General features: G+C 39.0%; 1 protein-coding gene across 1 annotated transcript in view; it reads right to left on the bottom strand.

Annotated features, from left to right (window-relative positions):
* Positions 1-888: 888 nt before the first annotated feature.
* Positions 889-18551, bottom strand: part of LOC114460811 (rapamycin-insensitive companion of mTOR-like) — a 29911-nt gene continuing 12248 nt past the window's right edge. The window contains 13 exon segments of the mRNA XM_028442687.1: positions 889-1058; positions 2223-2307; positions 2445-2622; positions 4177-4864; positions 4999-5207; positions 5737-5765; positions 6067-6225; positions 6324-6416; positions 8460-8550; positions 9354-9463; positions 9542-9620; positions 13129-13205; positions 13280-13444. Of these exon segments, the coding sequence (XP_028298488.1) occupies positions 904-1058; positions 2223-2307; positions 2445-2622; positions 4177-4864; positions 4999-5207; positions 5737-5765; positions 6067-6225; positions 6324-6416; positions 8460-8550; positions 9354-9463; positions 9542-9620; positions 13129-13205; positions 13280-13444 (2118 nt within the window). The 3' untranslated portion in view covers positions 889-903.

Raw genomic sequence — 18551 nt, 5'->3', positions numbered from 1 at the left:
CTCCCTCTCTGCTCTACGGTGGGGTCGGGGCCCCCGGCGTGACTGCGCTCGATACACTATTATACTTTATTGTATGTTGCATATGTTTATATTGAAAAATAAAGCGCACGTTTTGAAACTGTTGTTTTCATGTTTGTGTCTAACAATACATACATGGTTAGGTAGGTAAGTAATAATTTAAAAATAAATTACATTTTAAGATGCTTAAAAAGCATAAAACATTGTGTTCTGTGACCGAAAGATAAACAAGGGCTTTTTAATGCTCATCTGTAAACACACACACAACCTCCTAGAGGCATGGCGGCCAATCGCACAGTGATACGTTCCCTCGACGCAGATCTACAGGTGGTCAACCTCTGCGTCACGTCAACGGTGTAGGTCCTTACGCAAAACCATATACCAGGCTTAATGCGACCTGACTGCTCACATTGTACGTCCATACACAAGACGTCGAAGAAAAAGAAGAATAACCCAGAAGTGAATTGACACTCGTGATGCTAAACAAAAAGAAACACGCTGCCTTGGCAATTTGTGCCATTCTCTGCGGAGAAGCTTCAACAAAGAAAAGGCGGCGACGTGTGTGGACCAGGATCTAGCAGGGCAGACGTGGGCAGTAGGGTCTGTCACTTCTACAGCGGTCCTACTGTGTTCACGCAAGCAAAGTGAGAGAGTTTGAGTTAAACTGGTTTCACATGGGGCGACTAGGATTTCAAACAAGTTTGATTTTCTTGTGACCATATGATTACTGATCAGGAGCTCGTCTTGAGGTGTTAATCACTTCTCGTGACCCCATGTTTACAACATGATGCACGACACACAATTTATCCAAGACCCGACCTGATCCCAAAAATAGACACAAGTGAAAAATCGCTCAAAATGGGCCAAAAATCGCATGAACTGATATCATGAATGTGGAGAAATAAGGCTTGTACCTTGTTGGCAGCTAAAACCTAATTGAGACAGTCCACAGTACAGACAGTTGTTTTCTATGTGCTCCTGAAACTCCGCCTCTTCAGAATCCAGCAGCTGCCGTTCTCCCTGGCTTCCACCCGTCACATCTGGAATACAGAGTTTATAGTGAAACCTGGTTGGCTGACACCCAACACCTGGTTCTGAGAATGAAACAGGCATATAACAGAGTATTTTAATTTAATACCCATTTTATTCCAAACAATACATGAAGATATGATGATATTTACCACAGCAAAGACTATTGTTTTTTTTTTTGTTCCAGGTGTTTTATGATTTTACTTATTTTACTTGTCTTTTATGTTACCCATCCCAAGCTTGTCATTATGTTCAGTCCTCATCTCTGGCCCCGCCTACATCCCTTCTGCACTGGCAGACCTATGTTTCTTTAAAGCTGACGGTGACAATCCCTAACATTTTTTAAACTGTACCTGCATTTCATGAAAAATGTGTTCTCATCAACTATCGAAGCCAGGCTGCCATCAAACACACTACCAAAGGGACTTCCCAACACATTTCTGTTCTTTTCACGGATTGAAAACTGTGCCAAAACAATGGCGGATGTTGATAATGTGGCTTTCCACAGCAACACCCGAGTACGGACGACATTAAATGTCTCACAGAGTGACGTCATGTCACAGAAAACACTATAAACTAAAAAAAAAGGAAACATCGTCTTCCTTTTTTGACAAATAAACCCAATAACCCAGTGTAAAAAGGTAGAAAAACAATAAGTAAACACTTCTTAGATATCAGAAATGTAACTTTAAACATTGCAGTCATGTATTGTAAATTTTGCGTGATGACGTGAGGCATTTCAGATAAGTTGCAGCAGAACCAGGATTCTACTCTCTCTTCTGAAACTTTTTTGCTTCTGCGCCATCTTTGCATTCTTTGGGATTTCAAATCCCACAATGCAATGCGCAAAACTTCTCTGAAGTTCATGTCACATGACCATTTGTCAACAAACCCAATGTTTTTGATGGAATGAAAAACAATGCAAACAGCATTCTTAACCTTTGGCATTTTTTACGAGTAAATCATCCCGTTTTGTGGAAGAAATACCTTTGATTTATATGAGGCCTATACTACTGTATGTCTTTATTTTGATCAATATGTTTATCTTTATTGCCAGCAGCTTTAATATCATTCAGCATCTGATGATGTAATATGTTATAGTTACAGTAATGCGGGTCATAGTCTTAACGTAGTCTCACAAAGTCCTCATTAAATCTCATCTCTTCATATCTCACCACTTGAATCTGTAGAGCAGAATCCATCAGAACCCTCTACAGAATGCAGGCTGATCATCTTCTTAAAATATGGCCTTTCTTTGATCTGAAAGAACCAAAAAACCAACAATTTACTTACGAATGATGCTGTGTGTATAGGACTTTGTAAACTTCAGGTGATCAAACCCTATGGTCCTAATTGTGATGTTGGAACAAAAAGTCTGTGTGGATAGTTGACCTTACCTGGAGCATGTTGCTGATGTCAAAGGGCAAAGCCAGGCCCATGTATTCCTCTGAGGGGTTTAAAGTGGTGGAGGTGACAAAGGAGCGCAGAGACGATGAGCGCTGTAACGTGGTTTTGTTGATCGGGCTCAGCAGCTCTTCTTTGTCAAGAGATGCACAACCCAGCGCCCTCATAAACCTGAAGACAGGAAGACCAACATTTGTTTTCTCATCCTGCTCTTGCCTTTTGTTTTTTCCCCACTTTGTTTCCCAAAGTATTTCACTACGATTATTGAAAAACCTTGTTTCCATACGGAGGCTCCATCATTCACGGTAAGAGGCTCTGATTGTCTTTATATGAAAGGTTCTGAAACCAATGGTGGCCAGAAAAGGAGCCTTTTATACACATATAGTGAAGTCCTCAAATTTAGCTGGTTTTAGGTGTCTTCCCACTCCAATATAATATATTAATATGAGCTATTTAGTCCACAATGATATGTATAACATTATTTATAATTTATTTAATTATTATGAAATAGACACTTATCTTTTGAATATCTCTCAACAATATAACAGTATAATCCTTGCACAATGACAAATATAATGTATTTGCATCATGAAATCACAATCTTTTAAAAAGCTCTATAATATGTTTAATGATTGCCTGTCTATGTTTGTTTGTTGTTGTCTTTTTGTCACATGATTATCACATGATCTCTCTTGCACAGCACATAAGCACCTATTTTTACTTGTTTTAATCATGTGCTGATAAAAACTCTGTTGAGTTAAAACGTGTTGACATGTCATTCCTGTAATAAATAATACATTTTTTAAACCTCAAGAATGCCTCAGATCTTCAGTTTTGGCTGCCGCTGCTACTTTTGTGTTACTTTTTGATTTACTGGAGAGGCAGGCCACTCATTCCCTTCTTCAAACAACTTTTTTGTCCACGTTTCACCTCACATGGGCGTGTTGAACACGGGACCCCACGCACTCCTGCTTTAATAATTAAAATGTTGATGTTTTTCACAGACCCTCGTTTGATGGCTCTCAAAAACAGAGCCCAATCCATATGGAATTTCTAGGGCCAATATACCAAATTTTGGTTGCTGAAAAAGACGATATGCAATATATTAGCCGATAACCTAATACATTGGTATGTATATGAAATAAGAACATTAAAGGTATTGTAGACGATGTTTAGCTTCCGGTTGGATCATCAAGACTATTGGTCCTCCTAATTGTCAATCATGTTTACGAAAGGCAGTCGTACGTGCTCGTGCTCGGTGTGCACCGGGTCCTTTGAAAATAGATTTTCACTGACCGGTGGCGAGTCTGACATAGTGGGAAAAGTGCAAATCTTTTTTTATAAGGTAAGCTTGTATGACCGATGTCCACACCAACTTGTAAACAGAGCTGTGCACGAGGAAAACGGGGCTCGTGCACGCTCTCCCGCACACATCTTTGGTTATTTCACAAAGATGAAACTTATATGATGCTAAAACGCTGTAATACACTCTGTAAAACTTGCGTAAAGAAGCTACAGTGCTCTCCTTGATGTATCTTAACAGCGTGTTTTCACGAAGACTTTATTATCATAGGGCACAAAAGTGTAGTGTTTGTTTTAATTTGCAAAGTTATAAGTTGACACATTATAAACAGCCAATGAATCAGTCGTGCGATAGACGATGTTGATTATTAGACAAAAGCCTGTTATGAATAAGTGAGTGTAGGAAGGTTTTGGAATCCCTACCTTCTTGATGCCAGTGCGGAGTCCAGACTTCCTGATTTCATAGTAATAGCATTGGCCAAGAGGATGTCTTTGGCTGGAGAGCCCAGAGACTCACAGCGGGACAGAGATGGCTGGATGCGTTGGTGCTGCAGTCTCCTGAGGGTGGCGTAGCCCTGAGCATCCTGGGAACTTGTGCACCCAGTGTGGGAATACTTCCACCTGGATTTCCCTGAAGCTTCTCTGGAGCCAGAATGGCCCAAAGAGCTGCTTTGGGTGCAATGTGAAGAATACTTCAGAGACTGCGTCCTGCGGACAGAAGTGAGAGAGCCGCAAGGACGGGCACGATACATAGAGTAGGACTTTGGAAGTGAGAGAAGTGAGGAACACAGGTGGAGGGCTGAGGACTGTGTGGTTCCTGTAGTGCTGGAAAGGTTGGCACCATCTGTGGCTTCAGTGGAGAGAAGAATATCTTTGGAAGGGCTGGAGCTTGGGGAGGATAAGCAGGAGGAGTTGTCACTGTTAAAGCTTTGACTGTGGGATTTAAACTGGTTTTCTCTGCCTCTTAAATGCCAATCTTCACCCAGTTGGTCATGGCAGCTTCCATGTTGGTTCTCAGTGTCCTCTTCATCATCATCTCCAATGCTGAGAGTTCTCTCTTTTTCTGTGGCAGTTTTCCTCACAAATGACGTGTGCATCCCTCTTGTCAAGCCTTGAGACATAAAAGATGTGTTTTATTGATCCCCAAAGGGGGAATTCAGGATTGTGAATCAGAAATTAATCAGGAATTTGCAGTGGGTTGGACACAAACCACTACTAGTCTCAAATTTTCCAGTTTGGTCTTACTTTTGTGACTGGTGCTGTTGGGCTCGGTAAGCTTAACGTTACCGAGGTCAGAGGTTGTATGACAAAGGTCCAATCCTGTCTCTAACTCTTCAGATACGACCGGCCACAGAGAACTGCGGCTGTGCCTCACAGCGTCCCAGCCATGCTGCTTCAATGTGTCACAGCCCTGCCTGGTCTTACTAATGAAGCCAAGCACATACAGATATGTCCTGCACAGAAAGAAAGGCAATATTAGAGTTTATTTTACATTCTTACTCATTCACAGTACATATAACATTTTTATTTGAGTTGAAAGAAATACTTCTTTGGCAGAATAGCAAGAGCATTGTGCCAATCAGGTCTAGATTTAAATCAGACAAAAATATTATCTTTGATTAAATTGATTAAAAATATATAAAAATATTTATTTAGCACTGGCATTCCAACAATGCACAATACAATAAAATAAACACAAAATGACATTTTTAACTTGACTCCTTCAGATATACAGTAAATACTAATCTACAGGCCTATAAATGACTGGGCTGCTGAAAGGTAGTCAAAATTGACAAGTTCTCTAATCAAAAGACAATGATATTGAGGATCAAGTACAGTCACGACGAAATGCAAAATATCTGAATAGATCTCAGTGAAACATGTGCTGACAGACTCTAAAGCTTAATTTCTGCTTCTGATGCGTAGTCAGGATTTTTTGGAGGCACATCAGGCGTAGGGATCCGCTTTCATGCAGAGAGCTACGCATAGCCACTGAGAGAGAGGTGAAAGAACTAGAACAAAAATGTTGTCAAGCGAATCACTGTCCTCCTTGTCTGGCAAAATAACGCAATAAATCACAGAAATAATTAGGTGAAGAGACTTATATGCATCCGTTTAAGGGACTTCATATCCGACAATGCAATGTGCAAAACTTTTTTGACAAGGCCAATTAGAGAGTGTTTACAGTAGAGATCAAAACAAACTTTCAAAAGCTAATTTCCACCTTTTCATTCTTTTTTATAAGCAAATAATATTTGTTTTATCTGATAAAATGTATCTTTATCAACTTTAAAGTAAAAAAAATGCAGGGACTTTAAAAAAAAATAAAAATCCCCTTGTTAGTTGTAATAACAATAAACTGTACCCTCTGAGTGACAGAACCTCACAGTGGTGTGCCAAAGCCATGATGTCAGGAATCACTCTGTTCTCCAGCAGCAGGTTTAGGCCCCAGTTTGATGAACCAATGTTTCCCTAGGAAAGGAAAAAACGAGTAAACTCACTGTAGAAGTTATTTGCCTAAAGAAAAAAAATGTATGCATTTCTGAAACCCTAACAGAACAACAGCTGACCAGAGCCCAAAGTGCTGCCTTCAGTTGTTTGACACCCTCCCAGGTTTCCAGGACTGGAGATCGCACAGTGTAGCTGAGATCTGAAACTACATTCTACAAGACCGAAAAAATACACCATTACCATTCAAGTAGTTGTGGCTATTTTTTTCTGCAATGTAGTGAAGAGTTACTGTATGAAACAAAAAACAGAGTCAAGTGTACTTGTATAACACATTTTATATGACAAACATAAACTGAATGTGCGCTAAGTAGATATATAGAAAAGTAGTGTTTTCGTTTACTCTTGTAATAATACAATTTTAAAAAGAATAGGAATTAAATATTATATAAAAACAGCAAAACTTAACTCAAGGTTAAAGGCTTTTAATTTGCTCTTGAAAAACTAAACAGTTATTGAGAAAGTATATGCTGTGGTAGAGTACATAGAATGAGATCGCAATGTCACAAATATAAGAAAAAGCAATACTAATAACTCATTTAAAGAGAAACTAAACCCCAAAACCTGATTACAAATGTAATTTTGTTGACTGATCTATAGTCCAACTCTTATTTGAATTTGGAGTATTTTCTTGTAAAAAGGTAAGAGTGACTGCCCCCCAGGCACGTGCAGAGGGGACTTGAGTTCTAATCCTGATTAATTTACTGAAGTTTTTTGTTTTTTTTTGTGAATTTTTCCTCTGGGATATCAATAAAGGTCAATTCTATTCTATTCTACTCTATGATAAACTTAAAAAAAGTATGTCAGAATAATGTGAAACCCTTTATATGTTATTTTTGTCTTTATATATAAACAACGATAATAAAAAATATTAAAACCAAAAGTCAAATTAAATGACTATAATATTTGGGTGAAGAAACATGTATAAAAACCATGGACATTCTGTAAAACACTCATTTCTCACAACACTGACAGCAGAGCAACAACAGGAATAACTTTATCCTGGTTGTTAACCTGCTCTGCAGCATGTTAACTGTAGAGGCTAAATTACCATGGTTACTTGTCCTGGATAAACGTGTTCAACCTACTTGGGAATAGGTTTATAAAGTATAGCTGATTTTTCCAGGCTTTATCCCTTATTCTGGTTTTGTGTGATACCCCCCTGGAGATGGTCACTGCTAGTATTGTGTACTTTTACTGAGGTTAGAAAACAAAAATAAAACTGTAAAATTAAAATAAAGACGTGTTAGAATTGATTAATTATTGTCTTCCGATTTGATTAAAACTGAAAAAAAGAGGATTCCAGGAAGTGTAGTCACAGTTCTGTGTCTAATAGTGATCTAAATTCAACTTAATACATTATGTACTTCATGTGTTCTAAATTAATGCACAGCTTGAATTACAGCTTTGTGGTAATAGGCCGTATCTTCACCCCTCCTTTATTATTGGATTATCGTGCACCATCAACTTTCACTGTTGGCCCCGCCCCTCCTATAAAAGCTGAGAGGAGGGAGGAGGGTTTCCTCCAATCACAGCCCTCGGTAAGCATTGATTGACAGCCTCAATGACACTTAATCTAGTTAGGAGCTAATACTTTACATGCTCTGCACCTGCAATGCCAAAAAAATTAAGATGTCATACTTTTCATCAAGAAAAACATACTTTTCAAACTGTGAAACTAAATGAGGAGAGTAAGCATTAGTAGTTCCTAAAAGCACATTACTGGCCTAACTTTACAGCACTGTGGCACTTTTATTTTCTTATTTGTTAACATGCCTGTTGGGTATTTTAAGATGAGGCACTATTAATTTTTATATTAGACATTTTTATTTAATATTATTTATGCTTGCACTAAAGTCTAAAGTAAATGATCTTTTAATGTATTGCTTGATTGATCAAGCTATGTCACAGAAGTGCTCTGTTTAGGGTTGAATGTTAAAATAAGGTTTATAAGCTTTATCTTTTTAATGTATTATAGAAGTATCGGATTGGGAATCGGTGTCGGCCAATTCTCAAAATCAAAAGACTCAGACTCGGACTCAGGGGCAAAAAAACCTGATCGGGACATCCCTAGTAAGCAATGAACATGCAACAAGCAATTAATATTTTCTTTTACAATAACAACAATGGACTGTCAATGAAATTTGACAATAAAGCACAATGCATGTATTGTTTTTCACAAGCAGCGTTAATCGTACCTGTTTTTTGAGGAGTTTGCAGCCAGTCTTCTCATGAGCCAGCTGACCATACAAGTGCACAGGGGGGTACACATTGTGGCGCTGAAACTCGCTACCTCACACACAGGCAGAAACGTTACACAATGTTACATTAATATTATTACACTGTTAATACATAGCAAATATAGCATTGCCACCTTTTTTATACCCACACACAAGTTGGCTATAGCAATCTTAACTTTTAAACTGTGGGTCAGTCCCCCTTAGCTAAACCACTCTCTGACAGACCTGCCCCAACATCATGAAATCTCTATCCCCATTAATAACCATACAGTAGGTCCAAATGTATGGTCATCCCCATTTTTTCAATAAATTGTGATGAAATGCACAATTCAGATCCAATACGAATGAAACTCAGTGTGGGGGTTAGTTGATCCAACCAAATTCTACATAACTGAGTCAAATTTCATAAAGATCGATCAATAACGAACCGAGATTTTGCCAATGATGAGAGATAGGGATTTTTCAATTTTTGAAACTGATACAGCATCAGTATATTGATTGAGATCCCCTCCAAAATTTGGCGGAATCTTTGATGGCGTAAGGTCTGTCTTTGTTTAAACTTTCGTTGTAATCTGCTGAGTACTTTTGACAAATTCCAGCTAACATACAAACAAACAAATAAACAAACACGTGAAAATATTACCTCTGTGGCTCAAGAAAAAAACACAGGAGGCAGACAGTACCTCTGCCTCCCTGTAGGAGCAGTGTGAAGCAACACTATTTTTGCTTTGTCATACACTAAATGTTCATGTTAAAAAGATTGATATATTTTCTCAATTTTGTCAGTTTTCAGTCAAAGCTAATAATAAATGCTTTGTCACTGATAAAATGGGTAATGAAATAAAGAAGCACCTCTGACTGCTGCGCCGTACATAGCTGTCATTATTAACTGGTTTTCGGTACGTAGTAAGAGCCTTGTTTAGTCGTCCCTCTATCATATCCACATATTGCAGATTATACACCTGAAAGGACACAGCAACAATGAAGGAGGAGTGGGTTTTTGAAGGAGCGAACAAATAACTGTGCGTAGTGAAACCTGCCTTTTTCCACATTTCCATCTGCTTTTTGACATATCCGTTGTCGCTCAGGTAAGAAAATCCTTTTGGAATCGAGAGAAGCCTGGAGAAAACATAAACAAAAAGAAGTCGTTTTAAGACTGTTTATTTTTGTTTACTACTATTATAAAAGCTGCTTTTATGAGATGAGTCACACACATGAATGAACACTTTACCCCTCAGCAGAGGTGTAAAGAGTACTGATATACCATACTCAAGTAGAAGTACTCTTAATGGATTAAAATTGTACTCAAAAACAAGAACAAGTAAGTCATACATAAAATACCCAAGTACAAGTTAAAAGTAGCTCAATTAAATAGTATTCAAAGTAAAAGTTACTAGTTGCATTCACCCCCCTACATTTATTTTTGGTAATAAATCTTGCCACTGTTCCCTTACATACAGTAAACATCTCATATATAAACTTTAAAAGGTAGACATCAATTCTTGCTCAATTGGAACTTTTTATTTTTACACAAAGGCATCTGTATGAAATAAAAGGTTTGTCAAAATGTAGAACTATTTTTAAAATAAAATAACAACAATGAATTAAATTCAAAATAAAATAAAAAAATTCTCAGGCTGTGAGTATAGCTTTACATTTTTGTGTTTGTTTTTTCACGGTGCATTACGTTCAATCTGATTAGTCAGCAATGAGGTGATATATTTGATGTTGTCTGGTCATTTCATTTTTTGTAGTTTCATAATGTCCGTTGATCATTGTAAAACAGAAAATAATAATTTACTCAGTAACGGTTGGATGTAGAAATGTAATTAATGACTTTACTTCTTATAAAAAGTACTTAGAGCTGCAATATGTAACTTTTTTGGGCATAATTTCTTCAAAAATCTGTAATCATCTTTGAGTATATTGTAATTCAAAGTGTTCTGAGTGGACAGTGAATCTCATCTCCTTCTCCTGGTCCTGTGAAATGACATTTATAAATCCAGGAGTGTGACACACAAACACGTGTGCTCCATGAGCTGTTTTTGGCATAACTATTGGCCAGTGTTGGGCGGTAATGCGTTACTTGTAACCGTTACAATATGGTGCGTTTGTCCGTTACTTTGCTAGCTGCAGTGTACTTCTTGTTTACAGTGGAGCTACATTTTTTGCGGGATGCCGTGCCAAACACGGTAAAACAGAAGAAGAAGAACCATTGTCAGCGTGTTTCTGTTTACATCACGTGCGGCAATCATGGCGAGTCAATGCGAGAGCAGGACGAGTTTCTCAGAGTGGATATACGCACATTATTTTTGTCTCCAAAAGATGCATCAGTGAAGCTAAGCTAATGCTGCGGCTGGATTTTAACGGACTGTGACTGTTATCCAGGGACAGGTCAGCCAACCTATTGCATGGTATGTTGTTGCCTGTCACTGCTGCTGAGTCACTGCTAACAGCAGCTCATTAGCTTGATATGTTTAGAATTGTGGAGCTGAGAAAAATGCTGTGAATTTCTTTTTCCACATTTATTTTCATAAGCATTTTCAACAGCAGAATGTGCACCTGGAATATGCACAGCTTACTTTACATTACTGTGCTAAGGCTGAAAAATTACTGTTTTAATTTTGGAGCAGCTGTTTTGTGCTTTATATGCACATCATTTATGGTTGTTTTATAGCAGTTGATCAACAGTGGATTATTTTATTATTACATCACTAATATGAAGCTGTATGGACACAAATGACCCAAAAAAATAATACATTCTTTAATTCTAAGTAACTCAAAAGTTACTTTTTCCAGTAACGCAATACTTTTTGGTGTAAGTAATCAAAACAGTAACTGAGTTACTTTGTTTATGAAGTAACTAGTAAAGGTAACTAGTTACTTTTTTTCAGTAACTAGCACAACACTGCTATTGGCTGCTCGACTGAAGTCAGTCGTGTTCAAGTACTATCGGTAGTAAAAGTGTAATGACAGACGTCCAAGCAGAAGTCTCTATTGCGGTGTTAGACACAACAGTTACACAGCAAATCAAGTGGAAAAAGGCAGACCGAGGTGGAGAAACAAGAGTTTAAAGTCACAAACATGCTTAGGAGGAACGGACCGCTATGTGTCGTCATGAATCTCCATGACTGCGCAAAGTTCGCCCCACACACACACTGTCGTCATGTCGTGATAACAGATGGGATAAATCACATGTAAACCTCAGAGAATCTTATTCAGGGTGAATTAATTTTATAGTCTAGATCAGGGGTCACCAACGCGGTGCCCGCGGGCACCAGGTCGCCCGTAAGGACCAGATGAGTCGCCCGCTGGCCTGTTCTAAAAATAGCTCAAATAGCAGCACTTACCAGTGAGCTTTTATATATATAGATTTATTTATTTAGCTATTCTTGTTTAAATCACACTTACATGTAACTTAGAAATGACAATACATATATATAAACACTTAAAATGTAAAGTGTTATTTGTGTTTAATACATACTTGCCAACCCTCCCGATTTTCTCCTGATTTCTGCCCGACATTGTCCGGGCGGACCATCCTTCACTGAGCGTCGTTTCCAGCCGGACAATAATAACGATTACACCGCATAAGAAGAGGAAGAAGACTCTTCTTCCTCTTCTTATGCGGTGTAATTATATTATTGTAATAATAATATTGTTGTAATAATAATAACGATTACACCGCATAAGAAGAGGTGTAATGGATGGTCCGCCCGGACAATGTCAGTGAGGAAATCGGGAGAAAATCAAATCCAACCATGTGTAGGGAAGTGTTTCTGTTATGGTTATAGCCGTTGTTGTATAGGCTATGTTTAATTTTCCTTTTGTTGATTATTTTTATTTCAAGCATACATTGCATAGATTGATGGATAATTTATGCAATGTATGCCTTTTTTGTTTAATTTTATGTTATTTATTTTATTTATTCTACTACTACCACCATTTAACATTTGCATGGGTACTGTGGAATTTGTTCTTTACTTTATATGTGTTTTTCAAATAAAAGAACACTGTGAAATTGAATTATTTCATTTTCTCTTTAAAAAGCAAACAAACCCCCCCCCCGCTCTTTTGAAAATCTCCCTAATTATTATTTAAGTGTGTATCAAACTGGTAGCCCTTCGCATTAATCAGTACCCAAGAAGTAGCTCTTGGTTTCAAAAAGGTTGGTGACCCCTGGTCTAGATGCAGAGTGATGGTTGAGCAGCAGGCAGCCAAGATCACAGCCCCCTCTGTGAGCTCTCTGGGTTAGGGGACGAGGCGACAGCTGCAGCCGCTGCTCAGGACAGTAACTATAACACAAAATCTCCTATAACACAAAATAAATTCCATAAATTTGTCACAAGTCTATATTGAGGAAAAAGTCGTTAAGAACATTCACAAAAAATACCGGTAAGAGAGGTTGAGTTTCGGTTTCAAAACGGAGTGAGGATTCTGCAAAGTGCAGCTTTAAGTACAAGTAAAATTACTGACTTAGAAATATACTCAAAATGCACCCATAAAAGCAACTCAATTACAGTAACGTGGGTACTTGTAATCTGTTACTTTCACCTCTGCCACCCAAGTAACTACAACCACAGTAGGATGTTTTCCTATGAGCAAATGTGAAAAGAAAAGGGTTTACCGAAGCAGCAGAAGCATGCCTTTGTCACCCAAGTGTAGGAGAGCCGGTCTCATCTCTGTCAGAGCATGGAGGACAGTCTGAGGAGCACCACAACAGGAGTTAACCAATCATTAATCTCCATTGGTCATGTTCCATTCTGTCTGTGACTCACCTGATCCTCACTGGCTTCGTCCAGTATATCTAGTGCCTCCATGGAAACAGTCATACAGCGATCATGAAGCTGAGTAACCAGCAGCTCGATGCCCCAGTTACTGAAGAACTCCACCCCAACGCGCAGCAGCACCCGTAGGTGCTTGGTGGCATACAGCCTGCTGCCCTGTGATCACAGCAGAAAGGAGTAAGTCATGGTGTTAGTTCTGCACAATCAAATCCAATCCTTGTCCTTTTACCTCTACAGTACTGGGGCTCAGCACATCTGAAGCTTTAGGACTCTCTCACATACACTCTGATATGACATCTTTTTTTATTTTAGTGAGATATGAAAATTTCATAAATCCCATGCATTTCAGCTGGTCTTTGCAGACTGTCTAACTATAAGGACTGGAAGTTACAAATCTTTTTCACTTGCATATTTCACACACTAACCCATGGCATATCCAGGTTAATGGGGTGGCCAAGGTGTGGTGTGGCTATACACTACTGTCAAATTTTCCTCTGGTGGGTGGGCGGAGTTATCTTTTTTTGTTTTTTTACCATACATTTGCATAAACATCATATGCATATTACGTATATATTTAGATTATCGTTTTTTATTATTATTATTACTAGTACAGTACCCGTCGGAAGTATGTATTCATGTGGGAGCTTAAATATTCATGTAGACAATAATAGGGACAATACTGCCAAAGAACTGTACGCTTTAATGGACACTTTTGGTCTTATACAACATGTGACTGGTCCGACACACACTCAAGGTCACACTTTGGATCTGGTTATCTCTAAAGGTGTTGATATCTCTGCTGTTGATGTAAGAGACTCAGCTCTATCTGATCATTTCTGTGTCTTTTTTGACCTAGAGACTGTAACATCTGTTCCCCCTACTTCTGTGTGTTTAAAGAAAAGGTACATAAATGACAACACAAGTGCACAGTTCATGGAAGCCATAGCAATGACACCAACATTGAGTGGTGAGACAGTTGATGATCTTTTGGATGAGATTAATACAAAAGTCTGTAATGTCATAGATGTGGTGGCTCCTATCAAAACTAAGAGAAAACGAAATACACAGAAAACACCTTGGAGGAGGACTGAGATAATGCAGAAATTGAAATCCGACTGTAGAAGAGCTGAGCGTAAATGGAGGTCAACAAAACTCCAAATTCATCTAGAACTATACAAAATAAGTCTACGAAAATTCAATGATGGCTTGTTAAAAAGCAAGACAGCAATGCTTTTCTGAAATTATTGCCAAAAATGTCAACAACTCTCACATGTTGTTTTCTGTAATTGAAAAGCTCACAACCCCCCCAGATCAGATAGCCCCTGAATTACTGTCAGCTGGAAAATGCAATGAATTTGCTGTATATTTCAATGAAAAAAATACAATCAATAAGGTCAAACATCAGAACAAACCAGCAAAATAACAAAAAGCTTGAACAGCTTCAATCACTGAGGGATGAGTCAACTACAATGTTAGAGTTTATTACAGTGAACCCAAAAACAATAGAGGAAACTGTTCAGCAGATGAATCCATCAACGTGTTGCCTTGACACAATACCCTCAAACTTCTTTAAAACTGTTGTAAAGTCAATTGTCACTAATTTGTGTCAGATAATTAACTGCTCATTCCAATCAAGCACCGTACCAAAATCCCTGAAAGTAGCTGCTGTGAAACCTCTGTTTAAAAAAGAGAACACTGGATGCCTCTATACTGGCTAACTATAGACAAATCAGCAACCTTCCATTCGTGGCCAAGATCATTGAGAAGGTGGTCTTCAACCAACTGAGTCAATTCTTAACATTCAACAAAATATTTGTTGAATTTCAGTCAGGTTTTCATTCTCATCACAGCACTGAAACTGCTCTGATCAAAGTGATCAATGACATAAGGTTGAACACTGATTCCAGAAAAGTATCTGTTCTCATTCTATTGGATCTAAGTGCGGCATTTGACACTGTAGATCATACAATTTTGTTGCACATATTGCAAACATGGGTTGGACTAAATGGAAAAGTAATGCAATGGTTTAAGTCCTACTTGGAGGAGCGAAGTTATTTTGTAAGCATTGGAAACTTTGAATCTGACAGATAACCAATGTCCTGTGGGGTTCCTCAGGGCTCTGTTCTTGGACCCCTTCTGTTTAGCCTATATATGCTTCCTTTAGGACAAATTTTACAGAACTGTAAGGTTGATTATCAGAGCTACGCAGATGACACACAACTATATCTATCACTGAACCCAGATGACTATGGTCCCATTGAGGTGTTGTGTGACTGCTTAGAAAAAGTAAACTGCTGGATGAGTGAAAACTTCCTTCAACTAAACCATGACAAGATGGAGGTGATTGTCTTTGGTAACAAAGAAAAGAGGACTGCTGTCAGCAATCATCTTGAGTCTCAATCTTTAAAAGCTAAAGACCAAGTCAAAAACCTTGGTGTTCTGATTGACTCAGATCTTACATTCAGCAGTCAGATCAAATCTATCACAAAAACAGCTTCTACCACCTAAAGAACATCTCCAGAGTGAAAGCTTTAAAGACTCAGAAAGATCAGGAGAAACTGGTCCATGCTTTTATCTCCAGCAGACTGGACTATTGTAATGGTCTTCTGACAGGAATCCCCCAAAAGAGCATCAAACAGCTACAGCTGGTTCAGAACGCTGCAGCTCGGGTCTTAACCAGAACAAAGAGGTCAGAGCACATTACTTCAGTTTTAAAGTCTTTACACTGGCTCCCAGTCAGCCTCAGAATAGACTTTAAAGTTCTGCTGCTGGTGTTTAAATCTGTGAATGGGTTTGGTCCAGAATACATAAGTGAGATGTTAGTCAGGTATGAACCCAGGAGGTCTCTCAGATCTATGGACACAGGTCAGATAGTGGAGCCCAGAGCTCACAGTAAACATGGTGATGCTGCAAAGAAGTGGAACAAACTGCCAGCAGAGCTGAAGTCAGCATCTAATGTGAACATTTTTAAATCAAAGTTAAAGGCACTTTTTTTCTCTACTGCGTATGATTGAGAGAGAGATTTTTGGTCATGTTGTTGATGTAATGCGTTTTTTGATGATTTTAATTGATTTTAGTGATGATTTTAATTGATTTTACTGATGATTTTAATTGATTTTATAGATCATTTTACATGTTCTTATTGATTTTAAACAATTGAATGTTTTATCATGTAAAGCACATAGAGTTGCCTTGTGTATGAAATGCGCTATACTAATAAATTTGCCTTGCCTTGCCAAGTGTCTTACGATATCAGCAGCAGGGGGCGGTAAACTATCCAGAATGAGTCGGGACTGCTGAATTTCGGAAAAATTTGACTCAGTTAGAATCTGATCCACCCCACAGCGCCATGTATCATAATCAACTTAATGCAGCGGACATGGAATTTTCCCAGAAAAGGTGCGCAGACGGTGAGATGAACGTGGGTGAATTGCTGCATCCTCACTTTTGACAATATGTTCTACAACATAGTGTTGGATTTCTGGTGGATTTATATCAGTGGCGGTGATAGGATTGGAAAACCTTTGCACTTTTGGTCTTACAGTGGGTTCAGTAGATTGTGATGATGTTGAAGCAGAAGCCATTTCAGGTAACTCTGAACTTCCTTTGTTATCAGATTCTTCAACTCTTTCAGGGTTTCCAAAATGAAGCTCAGAAAGGGACTCGCTGATTTGGGCCATCACCTGAGTCAACATTTCAGCATAGTTCTTTACACTCATTTTAGCTACACGTTTAAGATCATCTAAATAAGTTTTAGTCGTTAAACTTCCTGCACCCATCATGTAAAATTTAGATACATTTTTAATGTTGCCAATATTTCCTTCACACGTGGATAAAACGAATGGCAATGACGCCATCATAGCTGAACCAGAGGCATACTCTGCAACCAACATATTGTGGTATTCAGAGCCCGGTGAATCTATTGTAACTACACGGTGAACAGCACCATAACGTTCTAAGAACTCTGTTACTTCCTCATCATCAGCATCAGAGACACCACGAATGAGAACAGCATTAGATATCTTAATCTCAAGGCTTCCAAAAATGTCCATTTTGAAACTGGTTGAGTTTGAATGTTGTCCAGTGAGGAAAAAAAAAAAAAAAAATATATATATATATATATATATATATATTGTGCGTTAAATACTGTACCAAACCCTCCTAGCTAGCTCACCACATTTATGTAGCTTTTATGTCGTAATGTGTGGTGTAATTTTAATTACCAGTAGTAATTTTTTATTTTTTTTAGTTTACTATTTTTATTAAAAAAAATTTGTAAAAAAATACATCAGTTACGTAGAGAAATAAATCTTTGCATGAAAACAAATGTTTACGATGTGTGGTTGTCTTCTTCTCAGTAATGGTAGACTCTGATCTGGTTGTCATGGTCCAGTCCCAGTTGGATCAGAGGGAGCATCATAGCGAGTGAGTAAAGGTATGTTGGTGTCTTTCATCCGTGATTCCAGCCACTTCTTATTGCTTTCGATCAGCCCCTGCAGCCTCTGATCATCCATTCCCACTGGTTTTTGTGAGGACCGAAGACCATAATGACCAACAGGTGTGTACGATGTGGTCCTTGAGGTGCTGGAACTAATGGATGCTGCTGGGAAAATCTGGCTCCAGCGGCTTTGAATCAGCTGCTCAGAGGCCCTCAGGCTGCTGTTGAAGGGGGTGCTGAAGACAGGCGCAGCTGTGGAGATGCCATGGGTTCTCCAGTTCCAGGGCGAGTCTGACAGCATCCCAGCAGATGCTGAGACGCTGCTAGTTCCTGCACTTTGTCTGGGACAATGGGCGGAGCTCCTCCATGTGGGATCCACAGCGCTGCTCAGGTCAGACAGTGTCACGTCAAAGACTACCCTCCTCTCTGCGCCCAGTCCAGAGAAAAACTCCTGGTGTCTGAGCTCCTCGGTGTAGCCGTTCTGGGCGGCCTGCAGAGCTGCCCGTCTAACCAACTCCTTCTCTAATAACACTTTGCTTTTGTGGATGGAGCTGTCGTGTGAGGAGATGTAGCGCTGGAACTCATCCCTGCTGCTGGGGCTGTCTGGCACAGGAGACCTTGGGGGGTCATCCAGGTCCTCCATGTGTAGCGGTGCGTCTTTCTGACCACTGGAGGGCAGCGTCTCCTCTGTCTTTTTGTTGTGCTCTGATCTGGGCGATACGGTCACCCCAATATTCTGTTGTTCCAGTTCACTGACTCTGCAGCTCAGAAGGTCACATTGTTCCTGTAGCAGAGCCACCTTGCTCTCCAGTTTCTCCTTGTCCT

Source organism: Gouania willdenowi, unplaced genomic scaffold, assembly GCF_900634775.1.
Source record: "Gouania willdenowi unplaced genomic scaffold, fGouWil2.1 scaffold_73_arrow_ctg1, whole genome shotgun sequence".
Lineage (NCBI taxonomy): Eukaryota > Metazoa > Chordata > Actinopteri > Blenniiformes > Gobiesocidae > Gouania > Gouania willdenowi.
This window is presented reverse-complemented; position numbering and strand designations above follow the sequence as displayed.